General features: G+C 38.9%; 1 protein-coding gene across 1 annotated transcript in view; it reads right to left on the bottom strand.

Moving 5' to 3' along the window:
* Positions 1–25969, bottom strand: part of CCDC192 (coiled-coil domain containing 192) — a gene marked incomplete at both ends in the record, with an annotated part of 195746 nt that overhangs the window by 118987 nt on the left and 50790 nt on the right. Inside the window, 2 exons of the mRNA XM_080804605.1 lie at positions 23028–23084; positions 23930–24061. Coding sequence (XP_080660731.1) covers positions 23028–23084; positions 23930–24061 — 189 coding nt within the window. The remainder of the gene's footprint in view (positions 1–23027; positions 23085–23929; positions 24062–25969) is intronic.

Genomic DNA, 25969 nt, shown 5'->3' on the forward strand with positions numbered 1-25969 from the left:
AATTGGGAACTGGTTGATCGAACATCACTAGCTTAGAAAGTGCCCTGGTGGGAGGGAGTAAGCCACTGAAATAGGCCTTCTCCAGCACTCCACGGAGCTGGTTCTTAAACATTCACCAGCACTCCACTAGCCTGCAACATCCCTCAACATTACAATAAGCCCTTTGCCTTCCTGGGTTGTGTGTTTCTGTGTGTATGTGTGTGTATGCGGACATGCTTTACAATATTTTGTAAAAACAAAAAAGGATAAAAGTATCCCAGAAAATGGAGATGAAAGTCACCTGACCAAGTTCAAGCACCTTACAGACAATGGACTATTCATTCATGCTGAGGAGCTGGAGTCTAACCTTCCTTCCGCATATTCCAAGTATGACACCAGCAACTTTACAGTCTTAGACCAGCTGTTGAATCTCCCCATAAATTGTGGGGATCCAAGCAGAGAGTTAACTCCTTTGTGAAAGCTTATCAGCAGCCCTGAGGCCATATACAATATATGTTTTATGAACACATCTAAAAAAGAAACAGCCATCAGAAGATCTGGCTCCTGTACTAACTTTCACTGTAGTGTTAAATGTTTGCCAAGATGTTGTTTCCTCCTCTTCAGATTTTTAAAATCTCATTATAGTAGTGACACCCAGCTTTACTAAAAGAGAATGTATATGATCATATCAATGGCTCCACCACATGAGATAAAGATAATCTCCCTAGAACTTCAAATATTCTTGTGGAAATAACACATGAATTGTTTATCCTACCTGGGAACCACCTCTATTTGAATAGCAGACTAGAAAGATAGTAACAGTACAGGGCTGGGCCCCTGAAGCAGGGTCTGTTGACATAATTAGGTGTTGACTCCCCAACTCCCAAAGTTCTTTTAGCCATGAGAAGGAAAGAGACACCTCTTGCTCTATAAGGAAATCCTTTTCAGTCTGTTGCCTAGTGATTGCCTAGTTTATGCCTTCCTGCTCTTCAGGGGGTACTTAATTTAAGGACACTAGAGGATCTTCACCTGGCACCAGAGGCTCAAACGCCTCTGGAAATCAGCTTTGCAATTGAGATGAGTAGATATGCATTAATAATTTTATTTATTTTTTTATTACAGATTTATTTATTTATTTATTTGAGATAGAACGAGAGAAAGAGAGAGAGAACAAGCAGGGGGAGCAGCAGGCAGAGGGAGAAGCAGACTCCCTGCTGAGCAGGGTGCCCGATGGCAGGACTCAGTCCCAGGATTCCGTGATCATGACCTGAGCCGAAGGCAGACACTTAACTGACTGAATCACCCAGGTGCCCTCTTTAACCAGTTTAGAAAACAAATCACTCCAGGATTCATGACAACAGCTATTCACTTTACCGGGAAAGCCCAGTGCTGCTAGATTTTCTTCCTCTACTGTCAGTCCGTAATCCAGAGTATAGGATATTGCTACCTTTCCTCAAATGCAGGAAAATAGGAAGATGCCATGACCTGAAAATCTCAGCACTGCCAACTCAGGCTGGTTTCCGAGGAAACTTCCAGTGGCTGAAACCAACTACAATATGCATAGCATGTCTGTTGTACTTTTGGACTTAGTCCTTTCCTCAAGGTAACATTTGGGTTCTTTCCTCTCCTTGGCTCTGCACAGGCTGTTACCTCTACTTAGATCTCTCTCCTGCTCACCTCCATCTTCACTTGGCCAGTTGCTCCCCATATTTTAGTACTCAGCTCATTTGTCACCCCATGTCTGAAGGCTCCCCTGGGCAATCCTCATCTCCAGCCTGGGGTTGGGAAGGTTCCTCTGAGTTTTTATAGTAATTTTTTATTATTGCCATCACACCATAGGCCATAACATGCAATATAACCTCTGCATGATTAATCGCTTTCTTATAGCAGTAGTTCTAAATTTTGGTTGCGTGTTAGGATGATCTCAGTACATGACTCTATACGCTATGCTATGCTCACCACTACTGTCTCTCACCATACAACACTATTACCATATCATTGACTGTATCCCTTATGTTGTGCCTTTTATTCCCAGGATATTCATTCTATAACTGGAAGCCTGTATCTCCAACTCTCCTTCAGTCCTTTTGCCCATCCCCCTACTTCTCTCCCCTCTGGCAACTGTCAGTTTGTTCTCTGTTTATGGGTCTGATTCTGCTTCTGGTTTGTTTATTCATTTGTTCATTTTTTTTTAGATTCCACATATATGTAGAATTATATGGTACTGTCTCTATTACTCTGACTTATTTCACTTAGCATAATACCTATCCAGCCATGTTGTCTCAAATGGCACGGTCTCATCCTTTCTTAAGGCTGTGTAGTATTCCTGTGTGTGTGTGTGTGTGTGTGTGCGCGTGTGTGTGTATGTGTGTGCATGACACATGTATATCAGTGGACACTTATATTGCTTCTATATCTTAGCTATTGTAAATAAGGCTACAATAAACACTGACATGTATATATCTTTTTGAATTACTGTTTTTGTTTCCTTTGAGTAAATACCTAGTATTTAGTAGTAGTAGAATTGCTGCATCCTATGGTATTCTTATTTTTATTATTTTTTAGAAACCTCCATACTGTTTTCCACAGTGGCTATACCAATTTACATTCTCACCAACAGTGTACAAGCATTCCTTTTCCTCCACATTCTTCCCAGTGCTTGAAATTTCTTTTCTTTTTTATTTTAGCCATTCTGACAGGTGTAAGGTCACATCTCATTGTGGTTTTGATTTCTGTTTCCCTGATGATTACTGATATTGAGCATCTTTTAATGTGTCTGCTGACCATCTATATATCCTCTTTGAGAAAATGCCTATTCAGGACCTCTGCCCCTATTTTAATCGAGGTGTTTATTTTATTTTATTATTATTATTATTATTTTTGGTGTTGACTTGTATAAATTCTTCACAGATTTTGGATATTAACCCCTTATAGGATATGTCATTTTCAGATACCTTGTCCAGTCAGTAGCTTGCCTTTTTGTTTTATTCATGGTTTCCTGAGCTGTACAAAAAGTGTTTATTTTTATGTAGTTCCAATAGTTTATTTTTGCTTTAGTTTCCCTTACCTTAAGAAACATATCTAGAAAAATGTTGATATAGCGAATGTCAGAATTTACTGCCTGTGTTCTCTTCTAGGATTTTTATGGATTCCAGGTCTCACATGTAGGTCTTTAATCCATTTTAAGTTTATTTTTGTGTATGATGTTAGAAAGCGGTCTAGTTTTGTTCTTTACATGTAGCTGTCCAGCATGGTTATTGAAGAGACTGTCTTTCCCTCAGGGTATATTCTTGGCTCCTTTGTCATAGAGCATAGTGTTTTCAAAGCTCTTCTATCTTGTAGCATGGTTCAGTACCTCATCTCTTCCTATGGCTATTACCAAACTGGCAACTGCTAAGTTAGTATAAATAAGTGATAAGATCACACCGTTGTCTTTGTTTGACAAATTAAATCGAAGCATAGTGAAGGATAAGATTTAAAGAAACAAATAGCAAGGAGTAAAGCATCACTATTTTCCCAGGCTACAGCTGAATACGCCTCAATTTCTTTTTGTCTCAGAACCAAGAATTTACCTGGCTAGGGCTGCCAAGAAACCAAATTCTTAGTTTGCCAGGTGTAGTGAAATTATGCCTTTCTTTTTGCCTTCCAGTCATTTTGAACACTTTTCCTAAGAGTAGAGGTTTCCCAGTATTACCAGTTCTCACTTCAAGGTAGGCATCTAAACTTTGCTATCTCCCTTGCATCCTCAGGTCAGACTTGGGACCTCCTCTACCAGCCAGAAGCATCCATGCCCAAATTCCTGTCTGAACGGTTTCAGATGCACTCCACTCACTGCAGAAATACCCTGTGCAGGGAGAGATTCTAGGGGAAGCTTCCAGAGCTGGCACTGGAGGTAGTAGTTGGGGTGATGCAGTGGTGGGCTGTTCCCCTGGGGCAGTTTTGTCATCCAACTGGGGCATCACTCCCAGTTTCAGCTTCCAAGTCTAGTCCTCTGGAGAGGCCCCTCTGGAGAGTCTGGGAGTTAATCATGATCTCCAGTTAATTCTTTTTCTACTTAAATTGGTTAGAATGTATTTCGGTCAAACAAGAAGAGGATTGCTATCATGGACTCTACCTTAGAAACCCTGAACTGGTGCTGAACTGTAAGGAGATGCTTGCCCCAAATTCACTAATTAGCTTTAGGGCCATACCAATCTCTTTTGCAGATAAGCCCCTGCTTGCATGGCTCAATTTGACAAATTCTCTCTGTCACTCAGAGTATAAAAAGTTTTACAGGTGCAGTCTGAATGATTGTGATTGTGACATTTGACATTAATAAAATAATAATCCCCACAACAGTATTTTGTTGTCTCTGCAGAACACTCATTCTGAATCCTGATCTTTTTACCAAGTCCACCGTGCATGTAAGTTCAGATGACCTTATTTCTTTACCACCCTTCCTGCCCCACTATTTTTCTCAAACACAGGGGCTTTAAAATATGTTGTCTAATAACTTTATCTGAGTATCAGTGATGGATAGAAAATTTTGAGACACACACAAAAAAACCATAAATCTGTGATTTTTGACCTTGGTATGGACATGTTATATAGTTAATAACATCTGATAAGAATGTATTCAACTGCTGATTTTGATAATATTCCTTCTTATACTTTTCTGTATAAAAACACTCCCAGATTGCAGTGGGCAATCTAGAAGACCTGCAAGAACATTGTTTTTGTGATGCTAAAGGTAACTTCCATGCAAGAACCTGTCACAACATGGAAATTATGTCAAAGCTCCTTCTCTCTCTACCCCACTTCATCTTCAAATGAACTACTGCACAGATCCAGCTTTAAGATACCATGTTTTGAGTTTCTGAGAGCACTCTGGAATGAAATCTGGAAGGAGAGAGGTAGCACTTCAACTGATATCCTGACATTTCTCCTCCATCTACCTGAGATTTATTTTATTTCAGCATATGGGAGTCTACAGAAAATATCACAAATATCAATGGACCTTTCCTAAAATACATGGAAGCTGATGATACAGTAGCTCCCAAGACACATGGTGTATGCGTACACCATATGGACCTAAGAATATACCTGTGACCATACCATTCTAGATTGAGAAACACTGGCTTGAAGTCTTACCATGCATTTTTAAGGTGACATGTGGCCATTACAAAAAGAGAGAGACCTTGCTGTCATAATATTTATTCATAAGGGTTGTGGAGAATTTTATTTTTAGACTAAAATTTTTCCCAGAACATATGGTCTCATATGTAAAAATAAAACAAATGAAAACCCATCCATGAAAATGAATCAAAATTAAAGTATCCTAAGAACAAGAATTTTCCATACTTAAAGAAGATTTTTGAATACAGCTCTTTGTCCTTAACAATGTTTAAGATAATACAGGTATGTAAGACATGAATGGGAGACCAATGAGAGCCAAGTAGCATATGATTTCATTGGCATGAGTTCCCAAAGGGGTCAGACTTGAAACTGACCAGCAAGAGATCAATTTGTTAGGAAGTCATTCTGAAATCTTAAGTTCTTATGGTAAAATCCATGGCCAAATGGTAAATTAATACTCCAGGCAACACACTTTTGGAGAAATCAAAAACCATCTTCTGAGTATCTCTCCAACTCAACTTTTCCAAACTGTACATCTATGAGCATTTAACATGCTAGTTGTACAGGCTAAAATCCACCTCAATCCTGGGTTTCTATCCAGTGTAACTTTTATCTACAATAATGACTAGCTGAGCACTATAGCCTTTTAAAGGGTTACTGTGATAGAACTCTTTAATTACTCTGGTTACCTCATGAGCTCTGTCTCTGGGGATGAGTGTGTTTCAGGCGTGGAATAGTGTTGAGGGGGAAACATTCCCATGAGCTCAAACTGGACATAACTTGTTTTTAATGCTTAACGTAAACATCTAGCTATATTCTCATTAGCAATTCCACAAAGCAGCATAATGCCTCCTATTCTCATTTCCGCTTATTCCCTCCTCTGAGCTTCCAGTCAGTCAGACTGCGTTGTTCCAACTCCCACTCACAGCCTGGTGCACTGTGCAGTTTCCCCTATACCACAGTAGCCTCCCTGTTTGACCACCTTGCCTCCTCCTCCTGCTCCTTCGAATCCTTCCCGTTAACCATTTCTTGCAGGAGGACAGACAGTAACATTTCACAACCATGGCTCTCAGCACCTATTAAACTGAAGGATAAGAGACTGGCTTGCTAGTATCAGCAGAAAGAGTTAAAGAATGATCACTTAATAACTATTTCTTTTGGTTTTGTAATCCATAACCTCTTCCTGGAATCTTGTCATTTACTTGTGTATTCTCTATGAAAAGCCCAAATCCTCCATATTTCCTGCAACATCGTATTGCCATAACTTATTAATGGAAAAAGTTTAAAAGGTGTGGAGTTATTATTTTTGGTTTTATTTTTGAAATGACTCATACCTAAACCATTTGTCAACTCTGTGACCTGATTGTCCCTCTCTGAGAAATCACTCCCATTTAGATGAGTCTGTCTAAATCATTTATCTGTATGGTTGCTGACTATTGTTACATGTTCTAAGACTATAACAATAACTTCTCATTTATAAAAGCTCAAGATATCTCTCCCAGACCCTTCTTTCTCCCTGCAGCCTCCTGGTGGTGTTTATGTCAGCTCTCAATAAGTGGCACTTACAACCAAGGGAAACAATTGGGCAAAAGGTAGAGTTATTTATATTTGAAACACTACAGATGATAAACATCTACACATAAGCAGCTACTTAAGTTACCATTTAAAATTAGAAACAACTTCCTTTTTTTATTTTTCAAAACAGGAGATTGACATCATCAGTAGTTTCTAGGAAACTGTATTAAAATTTTAAAAAGTAAATCCTTGACAGTTCTGACATTTCTCATTCAACTCAGTTGAGGGTGCTTCTGTCCTAGAGGAATTCCTCACAGTTTTTGAAAAAGGGAAGGCTAAACAGAATAAGGACAGAATAAAACAGGGCCAATTTAAGTCATATCTTAGGCACTGAAATCAGGAAGGTGAAGAACATCATCAGAAACTTTCTCAAAGAAAGTTGTATGCCCACTGACCCTCCTCTGCCCTCCACTGCCTCTCCCACTAAAGACACATTTATTTCCAGAAATGTGCATCCAGAAATGAGTGTCAAATAAGACTTTGGCTAAACCAGCTGCATTACATTTAGCACTACACAGGGGCAATATGTGTCATCAAAACTCCCAGTTGGGATCTTTTCTTTAAGGGGTCAAGCAAGAATTGAACAGAATCAGGTAGGACGACATTCCCCAAAGGACTGAGAAAATAAAGGCTGGGAAGGCAAAGGTAGAGGGGCAGGAGTATGGTCAGAATCGCCTCTGAGCATCAAAGATGATCTATTCCAGTTGCAAAACTTTTCAGCAGTAGTTTTCCATTCCCTGTGGCAATTACATCTGCCTAACACAATCACTATGTTCTTGCTCAAGCGAAGGCGAGCAAAAACACCCATATTAGCTCCTCTGGGCTTCCTTTGGCAGGTGCAGATGGTCTCCGACATGCCCTTCTCAGGCACAGAAAGAATAAGTCCTTATAAGAATAAGTCCTTATTAAGAATAAGTTCTTATATGCATTAACACTTCTTTGTGTTCAATAGGGACATGTATTTATTGTGACTACAATGAAGTACTTGAGAGTTAAGCTCAATAAAATGGATTCTGGTACTGAAAAAATATGCTTTTCAACTATTAGATAAACATCAAAGAATATGTAGCAAATGAAGATCAGGGTAAAGTAAAAGAACAGCAGTTCTTCACTGGGCTATGTCCTAGGCACAATTCGAAGCCCTTTACCTTTATCAACTCATTTTGGCCTTTCAGTAACCCTATTAAGATGGGTTCTATGATGATACCATTTTATAGATAGTCAGGATGCTGAATTTTCTCATCAAGAATGCTGTTAAAACTCAAGAAAAAGCCATAAGAATGTTTGCTGTTTTGTTTTGTTTTGGTGGTGGTGGTGGTATTTTTGTTGTGTTGTATTAGTTAGCAAGCACTTGTATAAAATTTACAGCACGGCAGGTACTGATCTAAGAATTTTCTAAGTATGACACTAACTAACTCATTTACTCTTGATGATGACCCCATGAACTAGATCCACTTATTAGAACCATTTTGAAATGGTGGGCTTTGAGCCTCAGAGAGGTCAAGCAACATAACCAGAGTCACATGACTGGTAAGCTAGAAGAGTGGTGCCTTGACCCCAGGTAGTCTCTTTTGAATGTGCAGTGGGAAAAAGATCTCATGCAAGCAGGTAATGCTTAAGCATTTCTTGAATACTTAGCTAATATGCTCAGTTTATTGGGGGTGTGTGTGTGGAAGTTGTGGGTCATGGGAAGGAGAGGTTGAGGAGGGAAAGGTAGGTGCTTATCTTCTCTCTCTCTCTTTCTCTCTCTCTCTCTCTCTCTCTCTCTCTCTCTCCTCTTCCTAGACCTTGCCAAAGACTGTTATACCTCATGACTAGTGTGAGAGCTCACGTTTCTCTTATGGATGTTACTGCCTAATATACCTAGTAACGATGATAGACGAATCCCTGGGGATTGGAACCTGAGATATGAATGAATAGTCAAAGTCAATTTCAAAGCTGATAGCTAAAGTTAACAGTTCAGATTTTAGTTTAATCAGTAATCATCATACTTCTTCACATTGAGCAACAAAACCAACTAAAAATACACTACATTTCTCCCCAACGATCTAAGCATACATTTCCACGTAACTCTTTAGACAGTCTAAGTTTCACATAAATCCAACCTGGAAACAACAATCTCATAAAGAGGAATTGCCCCTAGGCCAATACCAACACCACCCTTGATTCCCATGCAAGGAAGGGAAATTAACATTCATTGATGAAGTGTTGAGGCTTTTCAGATGAAAAGCCTTTGGTTGAGAGGCTTGGTCTCATTAATAAAAGAACCTAAAAATATCTCAAGTAGAAGAGAAGTGGAATCTGGTGCTTTGAGAAAGAAAAGAAAGTAAACAAACCTGAGAGGAGGACGTTGATTCATCCAAAGAGAGAGGGTGAGGTATCGGGGGTTCTTCAGATGGCAGGGAGCGTACTCCACTTCTTCCTAATTCCTTTGGGCAACAAGACTGCAAATAGGCAGGTGTGCCAAGAGAGGCTTGGCTCTGACTGCTATATATAGGCCAGGAGTTCCCACAAATCTTCTATTAAAACTTAGTGCTCCACTGAAAGAGCCACAGGTCTTCATATGGACCCATACACATGGGCACAGAACAGAAAAATGGCAGCCATAATGAACATAGTGCCCCCCAACTTCTGGCTAGTAAAATCCCTGGGGTACCTGGGCAAACCTCAGAGAGGAGAGGGGACCATTGTTCCTACCAATAACTGAGACCGAATTTCTGGCTAACAGTGACAGTAGGGGCCTGAGTCAGATTTGATTTTATTTAAGGAAAAAAATACTATATTTTAGACATTCTCATGAAGTTAGACATGGAGGTAAATGTACATTCTCTCTCATACCTTTTGATTGTCTGGTATTTACCTGTTTTAGTAATAGTTTTACCTGGTTTAGTAACAGTAGTAATAGTAATAATAATAAACCAATTTCTCATGTTCTTTACTCCAGGGTGAAGTTGTAAATACTTATAGATCCAGGATAAGTAAAATGACTTAAACTCTGGTGTGGTCAAATCTGATACTTGCTCACCAAAATCCATGCTTCCCTCTTCTTCCTGGGTATACAGACAGAATACCCTTCCCAGCATTCCCTACAATTACTGTAGCCTCACAACTATGTTTTAGTCAATGAATGTAAGAAGAAGTTAGGTGCATCATTTGCAGATAGGTAGCCCCCCTTATCGGTGGTTTTGCTTTCCACGGTTTTAATCACCCAAGGTCAACCATGGTCTAAAAGCAGCTGGTCTTCCTTCTGATGTGCTGTCAGAAGGCCAAAAATAGCCTCATGTTACATCACAATGCCTATGTCAGTCACCTCCCTTCAGCTCATCACAGAAGCATTTTGTCAGCTCTCATCATCACAAGAAGAAGGAATATAGTACAATAAGATATCTTCAGAAGGAGAGAGAGAGAGAGACCATATTTACATAACTTTTATTACAGTATACTGTTGTACATGTTCTTATTATTAGTTATTGTTATCTCTTACTCTACTTAATTTTTAAAATAAACTACATCATAGGTATATATGTGTAAAAAAAATGTGGTAAATATAGAGTTCAGTACTATCTGTGGTTTCAGGCATCCACTGTGAGGTCTTTAAATATATCCCCCATGGGATGAGGTGGAGCATGAAGACTACTCTTTTGGTCATTATAAGCTTCCCAAGCACATACCTCAATGATCTCTTCTAGTCTGACCATCTAGAAAAGGGATGATCCCAAATCATCATAGTGGGAATCTACCCTTTGAAGATATCAGAGGCTTTGTTAGTCTTTATCACTAAATGACCTTGAGTGACAAAGAATGAGCAGAATCTCTGCACCAACAAGAGCACTCACAATACTTGAATAGGCAAGAAATTTCTATTGTGCTAAGCCACTGAAAATTTGGGGTCTATTTGTTACAACAGCTAGCCTTATTCTAACTCAAAAAATTAGGGTGGCTGGCATAGCAGCTGTAAAAGCAAACTAATTCCTTCTCACCTACATTCATGACGCAGTCATGTCCTCTGTAAAGAACATCTCTCAAAATTGAAGAAAATGGTAGCTTAAAATCCATTCTAAAATTCATATTTAGGTTACCTATAAATGTGTTTTTTTTTGCTACACAGAGCATTCTATTTTTTTTAAATTAGTTGCCAACATTTATAAGTAGGGAAATTTCACACAAAAATCTGGATTTTCATCTTCTGAAAAACTTGATAATCTAGCCAAGTTGGGCTTTAGTCTCCCTTTTATGGAAGCTATGCCCCCTCCAGACCCATATGACTTATTCTGGCCATCTTCCCTCTTATGCATTACCTACTTGGGCTTTGGATGCAATTGAATGTTCCTGTTGAATTATCACAAAGAGCTGGAGATTTAAAAAAATATGCAATACCAACTAGACTATACTTAGAGTGAGTAACGATTATTTTAACTATTTACATGCTATTGGCTTCTTTTGATGGGACTTATAGAACTAGTCATATAAAATCTATAACTGCATTTGTTGACCTGATATTACTGACAGTTTTTGCCCTCTGATTGTATCTCTTAATATTCCCAATATAAAGTTCAACATGAAGTCTCATTCAGAATTAACTCACTAGAAAATAATTAGTAACATCCTTCCCACAGTATGGTAAGAACTACTCATCTATCATTTTCTTCATTTTGCCTTTGGCTGTTAAGAACATCATAGCTATATTTCTGTTTCAAGTATACTGTATGGGAAGTTATGATTTAAACATGCATATTCCATTTTTCTCCTTTTATTGCTATTTCATTTTAATATATATTCTCATTTATAGTTATTTATGTACTTAAAAAATTCATCTATTTCATGCGTACTTTTCTTGTAGTCTATCTCAAATTCTTTGTGAAGTTAAATAGAGTATAAATAAATAACTATGGTTAAATTAAACATTATAGTTAATGTTTAATAACAGTATAAAATTATATCAGGAGAACATAAAGTTTAATATTCATAAACTACAGGCCATATCCATTTGAGATACAACATTTATTTTTGCTTTTGTTTCTTCACTAGGGAATTATTAATAAGTAATTTCTTAGTATCTTTTCTAGGTGATTTGCTATCAACTAGAGGGGCACACTTAATTTGCTTTTTAAAATTCACATTAAATAGCAAATATCACATACAGATAGATTCTTATATTTATTTGGTCATTCATTCAACAAGGTATTTGTTGAACTTACTTTACACTAAGAACTATATGAGATTAAAGCAAAGTCTCAGAACTGGGGAATTCAATTAACGGAGTAGAAGTGAGCATAAAGGAAAGATCCATAGAATATGCACTAGAGGGAATGATAGTTACTGCCTGAGGAGTCAAGAGAGGCATGCCAGTTGGGGGAGATGTACTCCTGGTTTTGAAAGGCAGGAAGTAGGTGAAGAAGTAGAAGGAAGGGTCCACCTTGGGAAGGGTTGGAGGCCAGAACCTAGGGGAATATTTAGTGAGTCCTAGGTCCTCAAATCAGTGTCATAGTTGAGTGTCAATTGTCAGTAGAAGGCAGGGGACAAGGTCAGGAGTTCAAACTGCCAAAGGAAAAGTAGTAAGGATCTGGTCAAGGTCCTTACCTGACCTTTACTCTCTTACTATTGTTGAGCAGCCACTGAGAGATTTAAGTAAGAGACTTACATCTTTGAATCCGTAGTCAATGGAACCAACTCTGGAATCAGTCTGATTACTTCCTTTATGATTCACTGATTTCATTTGATAATTATGCATTTCAGAAAAAAAATAGTATAGCTTGAAAAAGTAGGTATATTAAGTTAGAGGCCGCTGAAATCAACTTGAAATATATGGTAAAAGGAATGTAAAGGCAGGAAAATAAGATGGGGCAAGTTCGGAAGTTTGGTCCACACAGTTCATGTCCTGACATCCTACCTAAACACTTGTTAGAAGTGAGGCACAAAGAACTTGACTCTCAGCATTCTGGTGGTCAAAATAACCATTTATAGAGACAGAATCCATGGAGTAAAAGCAAGCCCAGTGCTTAATGAAGGTACCAATATTTGTGGGGCAGATGGCATACTCTCTAATATAATAATAGATTTCCTCAATAATAATCTGACAGTAAACAATAATGAGCTTTATAGGACAGTTTTCTTTTTTCCTTTTTTTTCCTTTAAAGATTTTAGTTATTTGAGAGAGAAAGAGTACCAACAGGGAGAGGGAGCAGAGGGACAAGCAGACTCCCCGCTGAGGGCAGAGCCCAATACAGGCCCTATCTCAGGACTCCAAGATCACGACTGGAGCTGAAGCCAGGAGCCTAACTGACTGAGCCAACCAGGTGCCCTTAAGAGAGCTTTCTTATAAAGTCTTCCCAAACTAAGTCATTAGCATCATGCCATACATCTTCTCCCACATTCAGTGAAAACATTTCTCAGGCAACTTGATAAAGTCTAGGAATTGGCTGTCTGCTGACCTCACTTAATTGAGAAGGATTTTAGGGTGTCTCTCTAAAAGAAAACATGGACTTTATTTCAGGCACTCCTCTGTGATATACTTTCTCTTGTCCAAGCTTTTTAAAGCTAAGTATTGAGTGACACTCCTGGTTAGACCCTAGAGTACAGTAAAGCCCAGAGCTCTCTCGTAGAAACGGCCAACTATGCTGGGGCTATAGCTGATATCCTCTCCTGGAAATTGTGGGGCCTGAAATGATACTTCTTGAATTCAACTTCCATTCATCCACTCACCCACTATCTGACTGACTGAGTCATTTGACCCCTATTTATTGAGAACCAACTGTGGAGCAGACATCAGGAATTAGATGCAGTCTCTACTCTTAGGAAACTTATAATGCAGAGAAACAGAAAAATTACAAGGAGATAGTTCTACCAAAGGCTTAAAAAGATATTCACCAGGGAAAGAAATGAGCTGAGAAAGTGCTGACAGAACACCAGATTCTCTTCAGAAAGTAATTTTGTCTTTAACTTCCTAGTACCCCCTATAAAGTAAACTGGCAGCTAAAATAGGGTACTTTATTCTATAAGGCTGTTAACCACAGTCCCATAAAAATGGTGAAACAGTTCATTTTGGAATAACTGTTAGTAGATTTTTTGAACCTTTGTATTTGTTGGGCACTCTGCTAACTGTTTCACACATGTCACCCTACTTCACTTCTAAAATACCCTGTGAGGCCAAGTAATGTTATTAGCTTCTCTCCAAAGATAAGAGGAACAGAACTTTAGGAACCTTTGCCAGGTCCTTCAAGCCCAGGGACTGGCTCTCGGTTACTACCCTCTCTCTGGCAAGAATCAGATAGTGGGGCCTTTTAAAGAGCCCTCATGAATTATATCAGTACCTTATGTTTCTTTGTATTGGAAAAGTATCATTCTCACTCATCTTAAAGTGATTTGAATTCTTAAGAAAAAATAATGAAAATATGATGTATACTAGATTCTGTTAACAATAATACAGTTTGAGTTCTGTGTGAGCATTAATGGCTAGATTAATGCAGTTCAGAATCAAAAGTGAGAAAATGCTTTGTATAATCATACATTATTCCCATCTGTTTTTTTATTTATTTATTTTTTTTTAAAGATTTTATTTATTTATTTGACAGACAGATATCACAAGTAGGCAGAGAGGCAGGCAGAGAGAGAGGAAGGGAAGCAGGCTCCCTGCTGAGCAGAGAGCCCGATGTGGGGCTCGATCCCAGTTCCCTGGGATCATGACCTGAGCCGAAGGCAGAGGCTTTAACCCACTGAGCCACCCAGGCGCCCCTCCCATCTGGTTTTTTGACAAGTAGATGGAGATTATAACAATGGCCTATATTGGAATGTTTGGACCTCTAAAATTTGTGTATTCCTTTGATAAAATGTTGGTGTGAGAAGTACATGCTTATCACGTAAGGCACAAAAATAAGTGTTTGAAAAAATGCATAGGTAGCTAATAGGTATTTACCAAAAAAGAAAAAAAAAAGTGAAAGCATTATACTCTGTGTCCAACTCAGTGGTAAGACCAAGATCCAGCACATGTGATAGTTCTAAAAAGGTAGGGTGGCAGGAATTGTCTTTGGGTGCTTATTCAGCTTAAACTTAGTTATCATCTATGGAACATGAAGAAATAGCACTCAGATCTGGTTGAGGGGAAAATGAGCCTCCTGGACATCAGCCAGAATCTAGGCTTGCAAGATGTGACCAGACTCATGCCTTAGGTCACTGTACCTCCAACTGCCCTCATTAGGGGATCCAGCAGCTAAGATTAGTGGTTCCCACAGTAATGTATTGTGCCTTGGATTTCTAGACAAAAGAAACAAAGATAAGTTGAATAAGATCCTGATGGAGTTCCAAAGTTTTATTTTGAATATCACCCCATCAGTATTTAGAACTTAGCTACTTAGTCACATCTTACTGGGCCAGGTCTGTTTGATGGCTCAAAGTTCAGAGAGCACTGATTCTAAATTACAAGCATCCTGCTGGTGTGAAGTGAGAATTCAGACCCTTTCCCCTTCCAAGCCCGCAGAGAAGTTTGGTAGTGACATTCATCTATGGTATTTGAAAGCCTCTGTTACTCTTCTCTGATTTTTAACCTCTCTAGCTCAAGCATGTGGGAGATGAACCATGGAATAACCAGGTGTGGGATTCAGATGAGGGACCACATAGTCATCCAGTCCAGACAAACTAACTAAAGAAGGTGGGATGCAGAGAGGGTTGACTATAATATAATCAACTAATGTGATAAAAATATTTCTGAGAGTTATCCCACATGCAACCCTGTTGTGTTCATAAATAATCATAGTGGAATTTTCCATTTTGATTAACATGTCTGGCTCTGAAAGAATGGGCCATAGGGCAGGCATTTCCCCATTGCTCATTGGCTTCAGGTAGGTAGGGCACCATGTGCTTGTACCACCAAACCCTCTCAGGGTAATTAACAGCCAGGAGGTCTATAGAATACAATACAGCTAAAAGATCATAAAAATGAATTTATTGACGCACTGGCTTATGCATGTAGGCATATATATTCAGCAAAAATTCTGAATTAAGTGTGAAATTTTAAAATGTGAAACCAAACTTATGCATCAGGGATCCTGAAGTAAATATACCTACATTCGAGTCTTTACTTTGCCACCTACCAACAGTTTGCTGTGAGCAGGCTACTTACTATCTCTGACTCTCACTTTCTTCATCTGATAGAGGAGTAGTAATACCTGCCTCACAGGATTGTTGTGGAAAATGAATGACATAATGTGGGTGGGAGCATTTAGAAAACGGTAAATCATTAGAGGACTCTAAGGTGTATTCATTACTGTCACTTTATCTTAGAATTAGTCATGAAAAGCTTTGGAAATGAAGTGATACTTTGAGTACATAGAAGTACGGGATTTGGATGGGAAGAGGAGGGAGATTGTTCCCATTTGGCTCATCAGTTGAACAAACATGTCCTATGTGCCACAGTCCCAGCTTGCTGTATTAAGAATCAAGCCTAGAGATATTTCACAGAGGCAGGAGCATGAGGACAGAGAGGTTGGCCCCCAACAGCAAGATGCTGCTCAAGGATTCTGATTCTTATAAAAATAAAGGGTCCAGGTTGAAAGTGGTGGGCTTTTATTGGACAGTCCAGCACTTCTCAGACATTAGCCATCATCACAATCACCTGGAGGATTTTAAAAGCACTATCGCTGGGTCTGCCTCCGAGTGTTTCAGATTTGGGAGGTATGAGATGGGGCCTCAAGATCTGTACTTCAAACAAGTCCCAGTGACTCTGATGCTTCTAGTCCAGGGGCCACTCTTTGAGAACTACTTGGACAGCATAAGAATCGCAACTTCTCAGGTCTAAAAACCTAGTCTAATTCTGACTAGTTTAAAGAAAAAGGGAATTTCTTCAAACTGTGAGGATTGTTGGTTCCTAAAATGCACAAAAATCCGATTCAGAAATAGACAAGAACTAGAGCAGTTCTGGTGCCAGCAGCACAAACCCCTTCATCATGCTTCCTGGACAGGAGCATCACAGAAAGATCACTTCCAGGTGTTCTTCCTCTCTTGCTTCACCTGAATTAATATTCAGAATCTAATTGGCTTAGAGATGATGCCCACTCCTCAGCTACTATGTGATAGGGAATTTTGAATTGCAGACCCTCCAAGACTGTGCATGATGAAAGAGATGTAACTGAAAAGGATATCAGGGTACGATTGCCAGATATGTTAATGGATGCTTTTGTAGCCAAGAAACACAATAACAACAAAAACCGTCCATGTTTTCTATCATACTAGGAAAAGATCAATTAACAGAGGGCCTGCAATCCTAGGGGAGAGGAGTTTGCTCTTGATCTAAACTGAGGGCTCCTGTAGATTCTTAGAAGGCAGCTGATAGCTTCTTTGGAGGAGGAAAGGAAGACGTGAAATCAACTCTTCAGGAAAACTCTGTCTTGGGTACCCATGGTGGGCCCTCCCATGCCTTGTTTTCCTGATTCCAAGCTTCAAGACTATTGCTTCCAGGTTTAACTATGTCCTAAGGAACTCTAAGTCAGGAACTTCTGATTTCAAAGAAATACTCATCTGTCCTGCAGCTTGAAGCATGCTATACAATTCATTGGAATGGTTTCTTCTTCTGGATATTCTTAACTTTTTTACTTTATTAGAAATATTTCAAGCATACAAGACAGTGCAGAGAATAACATAGCACTTGAGTATCTATCTCCTAGTTACCCAGATTTCTCTTTTTGAAATAATCCCATCGACTATTATGGAACTTTTGACCATAGTCAGGTCTTGGGGGATAGCTAGATCAAGAGATGGGTTGGCCATTGAGAAGGAAGTGAAGCAGGGAGGCAAAACTCTGGGTTACTGCAAGTAATCAGATCATCAACAACAGAGTAGACAGACACGGCTAAGTACTTCTACCCCCAAATACTAAAAACAGTGAAGCAATGGATTCAACAATTTGGAAGGCACTAATTTTAAAAGAGTATTTTTCCTTAACGTACCTAGTCCTGATTCAAATTGCCCTGACATGAACAATTACCTTTGAGCGATTATAAACATTTGCTTCAAATATTTGTTTAATCTTGTGTAGATCTCTAAGTAGATAAGTAATCTTGTGGGAAGGGTTGATAAAAATGCCTCGGGCAGGTTAGCCCTCAGGGTGGCTGGAGTGGGTATCCATGTGTGCACTTACGACCCTTTGTAATCTTTGAAAAGTGTAAGCTGTGACTACATAAAGTTAATGAGATGAGATTTTAAGTTTCCAAATAATAGTAGTGACAACTCAGACTGAAATTTTTAGGCTTCTGTCTTCTCTACATTTTATAGCTATCAATTTAATTATACAAAAATATAATTCACCTTTTGGGTTACAGGAAAGCAAACTCTGAATAAAAGAAAGCCACAGGTTGTTAATTTTCATGTTAAGACCATAATTTCCTTTGGATGTTCTTCTTTCTTCTTTTGAAATGGGGGTTTTCCAGAACTGTACTCCTTTTGCTACTACTTTTTCCTTCTATTTCCATTCTAAGAGATCATTACTTTTTGTCCTTTCCATGTTATACCTTGAAAGTATCATATTCAGATTATGATGACACCTTATGTAACTGTATTTTTAGGAAATAAAATTTAAAGTAGATTGCTATAAATATCAGAATAACTTTGTTTTTAATTTAGCCATTTTAGTAATTCATTTCAGTGAAACCTGAACAAGGTATTGAGCTACACCCTGTGAGAGGCATAAAGATAAAGAGACTTGCTCCCTCTTCTCCATGAGCTCACAGTCTTGGGGAAAAGCTAGTTCACATCACATAATTCTCGTATAGGTCATAGTGTGAAAGCGACAAAAGACAGGTATAGAGATGTGCTATGAAAGTACTAAAGAAAGAGATTACTTCTGGTTGGATGGTCAGGAGAAACTTCCTGGAAGGAACAATTCTGATGAAGAATGGGAAAAAACTGGCATTCTTTGTCAGAATTATTGGTGGGAACTGATATTCCAGGTTGAAAGAAACCACGAGCATAACCCCTAGGGCAGGAATGCATGGCATTCTTGGGAGTCACAGATGTGTGATACAGAGAAGTCGGGGAAAGGGGTCAGAGCCTCATTTTCAGTGTAATGAATGCCATGGTCAGGAAGTTGGACTTTATTCTGGAGTAATGGGCAAACATTGTCTTACTCTAGGGTTTGAAACGGGGGAAATGACATGATCAGAGTAAAATTCATTTCAGTCTAGCAAATATATTGAGTGGCTGTAATGTGTCTAGCCCTGTACTTGGAGTGATAGTTAGAGAGACACGTTCTTGATGTTGCCCTCAATGACCTTTGAGTCTAGTAGGGGACAGATATATGAAAAGATAATATCAACAAAAAGTAGTATTTTGAGCTAAAATAGATGTATGTACAGGAGGTTATGGGAGTCCAGAGAAAGTAATCTGGGGGCTAAGGAAGAGGTTGATCCCTGATACAAGTCTTGCAAGAAGAGTAAGAATTATTTGGATAAAAAGCAGAGGTAGGGATAGTCCAGACCAAGAGAACACAGAGAGTAAACTCACAGGGCATCAGCTGGCATGGGATGTATAAAGAAAAGACAGCAGTGTCATTTTATTAGCTTATTCAGTGGGGGACAGAGTGGGGGTAGGGTAAGAGTGGGGAGCTTGGGGTAGGAATGGTCCTTTGGAAACCTCTTACAGGGCAGAGGCAGGGAAGCCAGAAGACTACTACAGGGTCACATTCTGCAGTAGTGTGACATTGAGGAGGCACAGCCCAAAAAGGAATTCCAAGCTTTACACATGACTCCTAAACATTTAGGGGGATTCAAGTATATACTGCCTGACAATTCCTATTAATATTCTGTTATTTCTTTTTTTTTTAAGTTTTTTTTTCTTTTTCTCATTTTTTTTACTAACATAGAATGTACTATTTGTTTCAGGGGTACAGATCTGTGATTGCTCAGTCTTACACAGTTCACAGCACTCATCACAACATATACCCTCCCCAATATCCATCTCCCAGCCACTCCATCCCTCCCACCCTCCTCCACTCCAGCAACCCTCAGTTTGTTTCTTGAGATTAACAGTTATTAATATTAAGCATCCCTAGAACTCCCAGGAGCCTACTAGTGTTCTATCCCAGAAGGACCCTCACCCCAGCTACAGAGTTCTTTTCCAGCCACCTTGGTCCTTCAATCCCTGTTCTCTTTTCTGCTGCCCCAGTAGGTTTCATCCTCCCTTTGAACATTACTCTTTGTCTCTGTTTGGTTTTCTGCCTCCACCCCGCATCTTCACACATGAGTTTTACCCTTTCTGTGCTCTGCAAACAGGACTTGATGGTGTGAGAGCAAGAGGATTACATTGTGATTTGGGCTGGGGGGGGCAGACAGTGGGACCTTCTGAACCTGAATATGTTAATATTTGGGGGCCAGTAGCAATAAGATGAAAGATGGTCAAAAAGAGTTAGGGATAAGGCAGTATGATGGAATAGAAGACACAGAAGTGAGATAACTTTCAGAAACATATCCATAGCCTGACAACTAACTAAATGTGGGATGGAGGCAGAGAGAGGTAGGATTTTAATACTGGTTGGTAGTTTGCATGTAGAATAAAAAACAGCAGTGTGATATTATTCACTATGGTGGGTATCCAAAAAGAGGGACATATTTAAGAGATAGGATTAGATGATGATAAATTTGACCTTGTGTATGCTGAGCCTAAGGTGTCAGCAAGATATTCAAGTCATATGTAGCAAACATACTGCTTTAATTTGTTGCAATATGCTAGCAGTCTCCAAATCTTTGTGCACTCATGGTCAAACACCTTTGCACCCTTAATTTGATGCAATATGCTAGGAATCTCCAAATCTTTGTGCACTCATGGTCAAACACCCTTGGAAGACAACATACTATGATCCTCTCTTGGAGATTGATTATACACTGATAAATCCTGCAGTAACTAAACCCATATAACTTAACTTCATTTCCAATGCCCCTCCCAATTTTTTTTTTTCCCCAGAATACCTATTAACATCATTTGGAAGGTTATTTTCAAGGAACTATGTTTTAAGAAATTATTACAGTCCTAAGGAGCTGTAATTAGGGGATGATTAGGATCGAAAGAATTTGATGGGGGTGGAGAGGTTGTTTATTTGCATGGAAGTGAGAGTTGCGGCATTATGTACTGATGAATCACTCAGAGTGAACAGAGAGACAAGCTTGCAGAAAGAACTTCTATAAACACCATTTGATACCTGAAATGGCATGTAGAGAATACAGTTTGGAGAGGCAGCAAATTGTGGTTGCAAAAGCATGGGTAGAATTGACATGTGTGACAAGTGATCTAATCTCTAATATTGTTTTCCTACCTGAAAAATAATGCCCACTTTGTTGGGTTGTATTGAGACTTAAAATAGAAAATATATGAAGCACCTATCACATAATAGACACAAAATCTACTCTCCATAAACACTGTTATTAATATTTTCATTTAAATCTTCTTGATGGGTTGAAGCAAAGCTTTCACAGTCACCCTCCTCTATTAATACCTAACTTTGAGCAGTTACATAGCAGAAATCTCCATTGTGGGTGTCCGTACCATATATAAGAAAGTAATCCCAGTTCAGACAAGCCCAGGCCAGGACCAGCATGGTGCAGGAACAGACTCCCCACAAGCTAGGCAATGGAAGAAGACACCACAGGAATTTCCTAAAGGCATCTGTGACTATGGGTTTTTTTGTTTTGTTTTGTTTTGCTTTTTAAAGCTGCTTTGCATGAAGAGACACTGGAAGCTAATATCAGAACCTTAGTGAACAATCTGCTCTCCTTAACAAATTTCTGAGCTACACACACACTGGGCAAATGGCCTACAGCCAGTATCAGTCTGGTATGAGGAGACATCCTCTGACAATAGCCATTATCTGGCACCCTCAGGAGCGGACTGGGGTGGGACCAGAGGGTGGCATCTGCAACAGAAAACTGAGCTAATGAGATATACTGCTGTCTGAATATGTCACCATGTCACAAATGCAGGCCTTAATCATTTTCACTCTTGGTCAGTTGAGCATACAAGGCCAAAAGAGTTCTGAAGTCAAAGCTAAAAGCTCTGCTAACCACCACAGCACATTAACTTTTCTTTCTCTGTACCCAGCCCCCAGTCAATTACCATGATTTATCCAGATTAGCTTATTTCAAATATCAAAGGGATGGTGATGAGAATTTGTTATTTTGCAGTTATTTCTGTAGGACTTCTGGACAGCAGTCCCTCAGGTCTCAGATAGTATGAGACCTTGTTGTTATTCAGATTAGCCATTTAACATGACCAGCTAATATACTTAATCAGGAAGTCCTCCCCCAGCACCCAACGTATGGATAGAAGAAATCATTGAAAGGAAGGTGAGCATGTCTTCAAGGAAACTTGTAAGATATCATAATTGTTCAGATCCTTGGGAAGGGACAGAGGCAGGGTGACAACTGGTTTATGTGTGTGAAACATGCAAGGATCTTGTGGCAGGAGATGCTCATTCGTTCTCTGAGTGAAGATAGGCCAAAGTGTCAATGAAATACACCTTAGAGGGGCACCTGGGTGGCTCAGTGGGTTAAGGCCTCTGCCTTCGGCTCGGGTCATGATCCCAGGGTCCTGGGATGGAGCCCTGCATCGGGCTCGCTGCTCAACAGGGAGACTGCTTCCCCCTCTCTCTCTCTGCCTGCCTCTCTGCCTACTTGTGATCTCTGTCTGTCAAATAAATAAATAAAATCTTAAAAAAAAAAAAAAAGAAATGCACCCTAGAATTTCATACGGTCTCTCTCAGAGGAGTACTTGCAGGGAAAATGAACAGTTCTGCATCTCTTATGGTCACTTGTCCAAGAATTACTAGACTGGGGCAGAATGAGTGTACACAATACAGTGCTACTTGAAATGTGGTCCAAAATTGGCAGCATCAGCATCACCTGAATCTAGCATCATCTGGAAGTACAAATTCTCAGGTCCTACCCAAGGCATGCAGAAATCAGAATCTCCAGGCAGTTTGTTTCTAAAAGTTTCCCAAGTAATTCTCGAAACACTGAAGTTTAAGCAACACTGTTCTAAGCCTGTATTCAATGTGCCAGTCATTTCCACTTTCATTCACTCACTAAACCTGCCTGGTTTCCTCGTCTTTCTACCCTTAGTTTCTTGTTCTCTTATCCTGGTGGTCCCTGACTAGACTGTGTGGTTATAGATAACACATCAATTTTATAATTTTTACCATCAACAGAAATCAGCATTCTATTTATGGAAAGCAACTTTGTAGAGGCCGTAAAAATACTGATTCTTAGACTTGTGATTTGGTATGCAGCAGAAAGACAATAGTTAGAACTTCTGAAAAATGACTGTTCATTCCCAGGATAACCGCGATATAAGTTAAGGGATTAAAAAAGGAGAAAACCACTTACATGGGCTGTAAGTTGCTCTTGGGAAGCTTTCACTTCAGCTTGTAATTTCTCAATGCACTGAAAAGGAGAAAAGTTTAGAAACAAAGAGTGTAACTCTTCCTTTTACATATTCAAAAGATTCCAGATAGAAATAGATACTAGTTCTCAAATCCTGTGAATGGCAGCACTAACTTGCCTACACACTTTGGAAATAATCATTGAGAAATCCTTGCTCCTATCCCTACATTTTATCCAATCTATTGAAGAGCCCAACAACAAAGAACACAAATATGCTAAGATTTAGGAAATGAGTGAGAAAATAATGTTTGCTTGATGTATTGAAGGTATTGCTGACCTACTTTATATTATATATACATATGTATAGGATCAAATGGGTTTATACCTACCTTTGGAACATATGGATATGTTTTTGTGTGAAAAAATATATATATATACCAAAGGCAGATACAAACCCATTTGAGTTGAACAAGAAAAAAAAATTTATATAAATGCCCAGAGATTCCAAGATTATTAACTTCTTATCATTGATTTAAGTGCGTGATAAACTTTCTGATCCATTTATTTTACTACACAGAAACTATTCATTGATTAAGTTCAACCTGAAAAACAAGGAAACATTTGTGTAGTTCATGCCACTTACAAATAAGTAGAATATTCAGCTAATATGGTCCAAGAGGCTCCATATCAAACAAACTTCTAAAATATCACTAACAAAATTAATTTTTATATGTGAATATTCATCAGGAAATACAATTACATTTACCAAATACAAATATTTTTATGTGCCATCTTGAATTTAAATACGAACTTCCAGCCTATCCAGAAAGGACTGCAGAATTTTCAATTCATATAAGTTCAGGTAGCTTTTTAAGAGAAAGGTTATTTTTTCTTCTACAACATACCTGTTCTTTTGCAAGAACCATTTTTTCATATGGTTCCCCACTGTCTTCCTTATGGTTCAGAGTCTCTAGTTTTTCCTCTAGCCAGGAAACTTGCTCAAGTAGTTTTGATTTTGTTCCTTCAGAGGCTGCAAGCTAAAGACACTTCTTATAAGTAAGGGAGTGCAAATACAGTGATTTTTTTTAAAAGCTCCTTTTAAAAGTCTAATTATAAATATTTTGCATACCACTTATATCTATTAAATATGATAATGCCTTCTGGAATATTCCTCACAGCTAACAAAGATTAGTATAGAGAGATAAGGAAATAATGTTGATTTTATTTTTATTAATAAAGATCTTTCGGTGTAAGAGATGAGACTACATGGTTACAACAGGCAGAGCAATTTCTAGAGCAACAAGCTCAACACTCATCTTCCTTATGTTTTTTAAGATTGTACCTTATTTGTATAGCTGAAATCTGAATTGTGGCTTATATATTGTTCTTGGAACTTAACTCTTGGGGGACTGTAGCTCTTTCCAAAGAGTAGGGATTCTGACTTCCATGAATATTCACCATATAAGCAGCTGAAGGGGAATGGAGGAATTTCAAGTTGAAGTCTGATTGAAGGCAGATCTATGCTAAAACATAACCAGAAAAAGTATGCGGGTGGTGACAGTCTTTGTTTTACTGTTTGCAGATGCCTCTTGAGGAAAGGGTAGTTTGATAGTGCCTCATTCCTTAATTCCCTTGGAGAGACCCTGGACTAGCATTTCTTTTCATTCAGACAGCTTATTGTGCATTTTCTCTATAGCTCAGCAACAATTCTGAAAGAGCCTCTGGAAAGGGACACACACCTTGTATTCATTCCAGTTCCCAGTGTGTCCTTGGAGGCCTGAATTATCTTTAAGTATCTCTTTCAAATGACTCCAAGAGTCGCTGTGAAGCCTACTGTCTCATCTTGAAAAGTGCAGCAAGTGTTTAAAGACAGTTTACCAAATGGGGAAGCAGAAGCGTGAAGAGGTTGGTCTCCATGGAAATGAGGTGGGCACATCACATATACGCTGGCATTGATCCAAATCCACTCATCCTCGCAATCATTCACTTGACAGTTATTTGTTTGTTGGCACTCTCCACAGCCATTGTGTTATGCACTGGAGATTCCAAAGGGCAATGTGGAGGGCCAGAGGGGCACATACGTGATCAACGGCTGGCTACACCTTTCGGCTCTCAGTGACATGGGAGACCCGTAGTGCTCCTCACAGACAGTGATGCATTTAACTCTAAAGTACATGATAGTTTAGAGATGGAGCCTGGTTTTTCTAGGCACCCTTCTATTTTTTCCACAGTACAGTGTAATGGCTAAACACACAAACTCTTGAGTCAGACCCTTGGGGTAAACATCTCACTTTCCTATTTACTGTCTGTGGGATTTAAGCAAGTTTCTCAGTCTCTCTGAGCTTGATTTTCCAATCTGTAAATGGGAATGGAGATGAAAAGAATAGTACTTGCCTCACAGGTTTGTTTTGAGGATTATATGGGTTTATACAAGAGAGATACTTAGAATAATGCTCAAAACATATCCTGTACTTAGTACCTATCATTGTTATACTTTCTTCTACCTCCTCTAGATTACAGTAAGTATTGATAGGGATTTTATTCAAACATTTATTATTTATCAAATTATAAAACAACATATCTGAAGACATCACCGCATTTTTGAGCCAGTTGTCCTAAACTCGAGTTGCATTCAGTTCACTTACTTCCTGCAACCACTCTAGTGTTCGGGGAAAAGGCCTCATTAGATCTGGCAATTTTTTCTCTCAAATATAGTTTTTCTCAGGCTGGCCTATTTTGTTCTCATTATTCTCCCTGACCTTTCACTGACCAGTCACCATTTGGTTGTCTTTCTTTTAAATCTACCTTCTATTGTTTTCAGGCTTTTATTTGTTCACTCAACAGATATTCATTTATTCACTCATTTGTTAAAGAAATATGTTGAGCACTTATTATATGTAAAACTTTATAGGTAACACATGAGAGTGATATTGCTTCTATGCTCA

This window comes from Martes martes (assembly GCF_963455335.1).
Source record: "Martes martes genome assembly, chromosome: 5".
NCBI lineage: Eukaryota > Metazoa > Chordata > Mammalia > Carnivora > Mustelidae > Martes > Martes martes.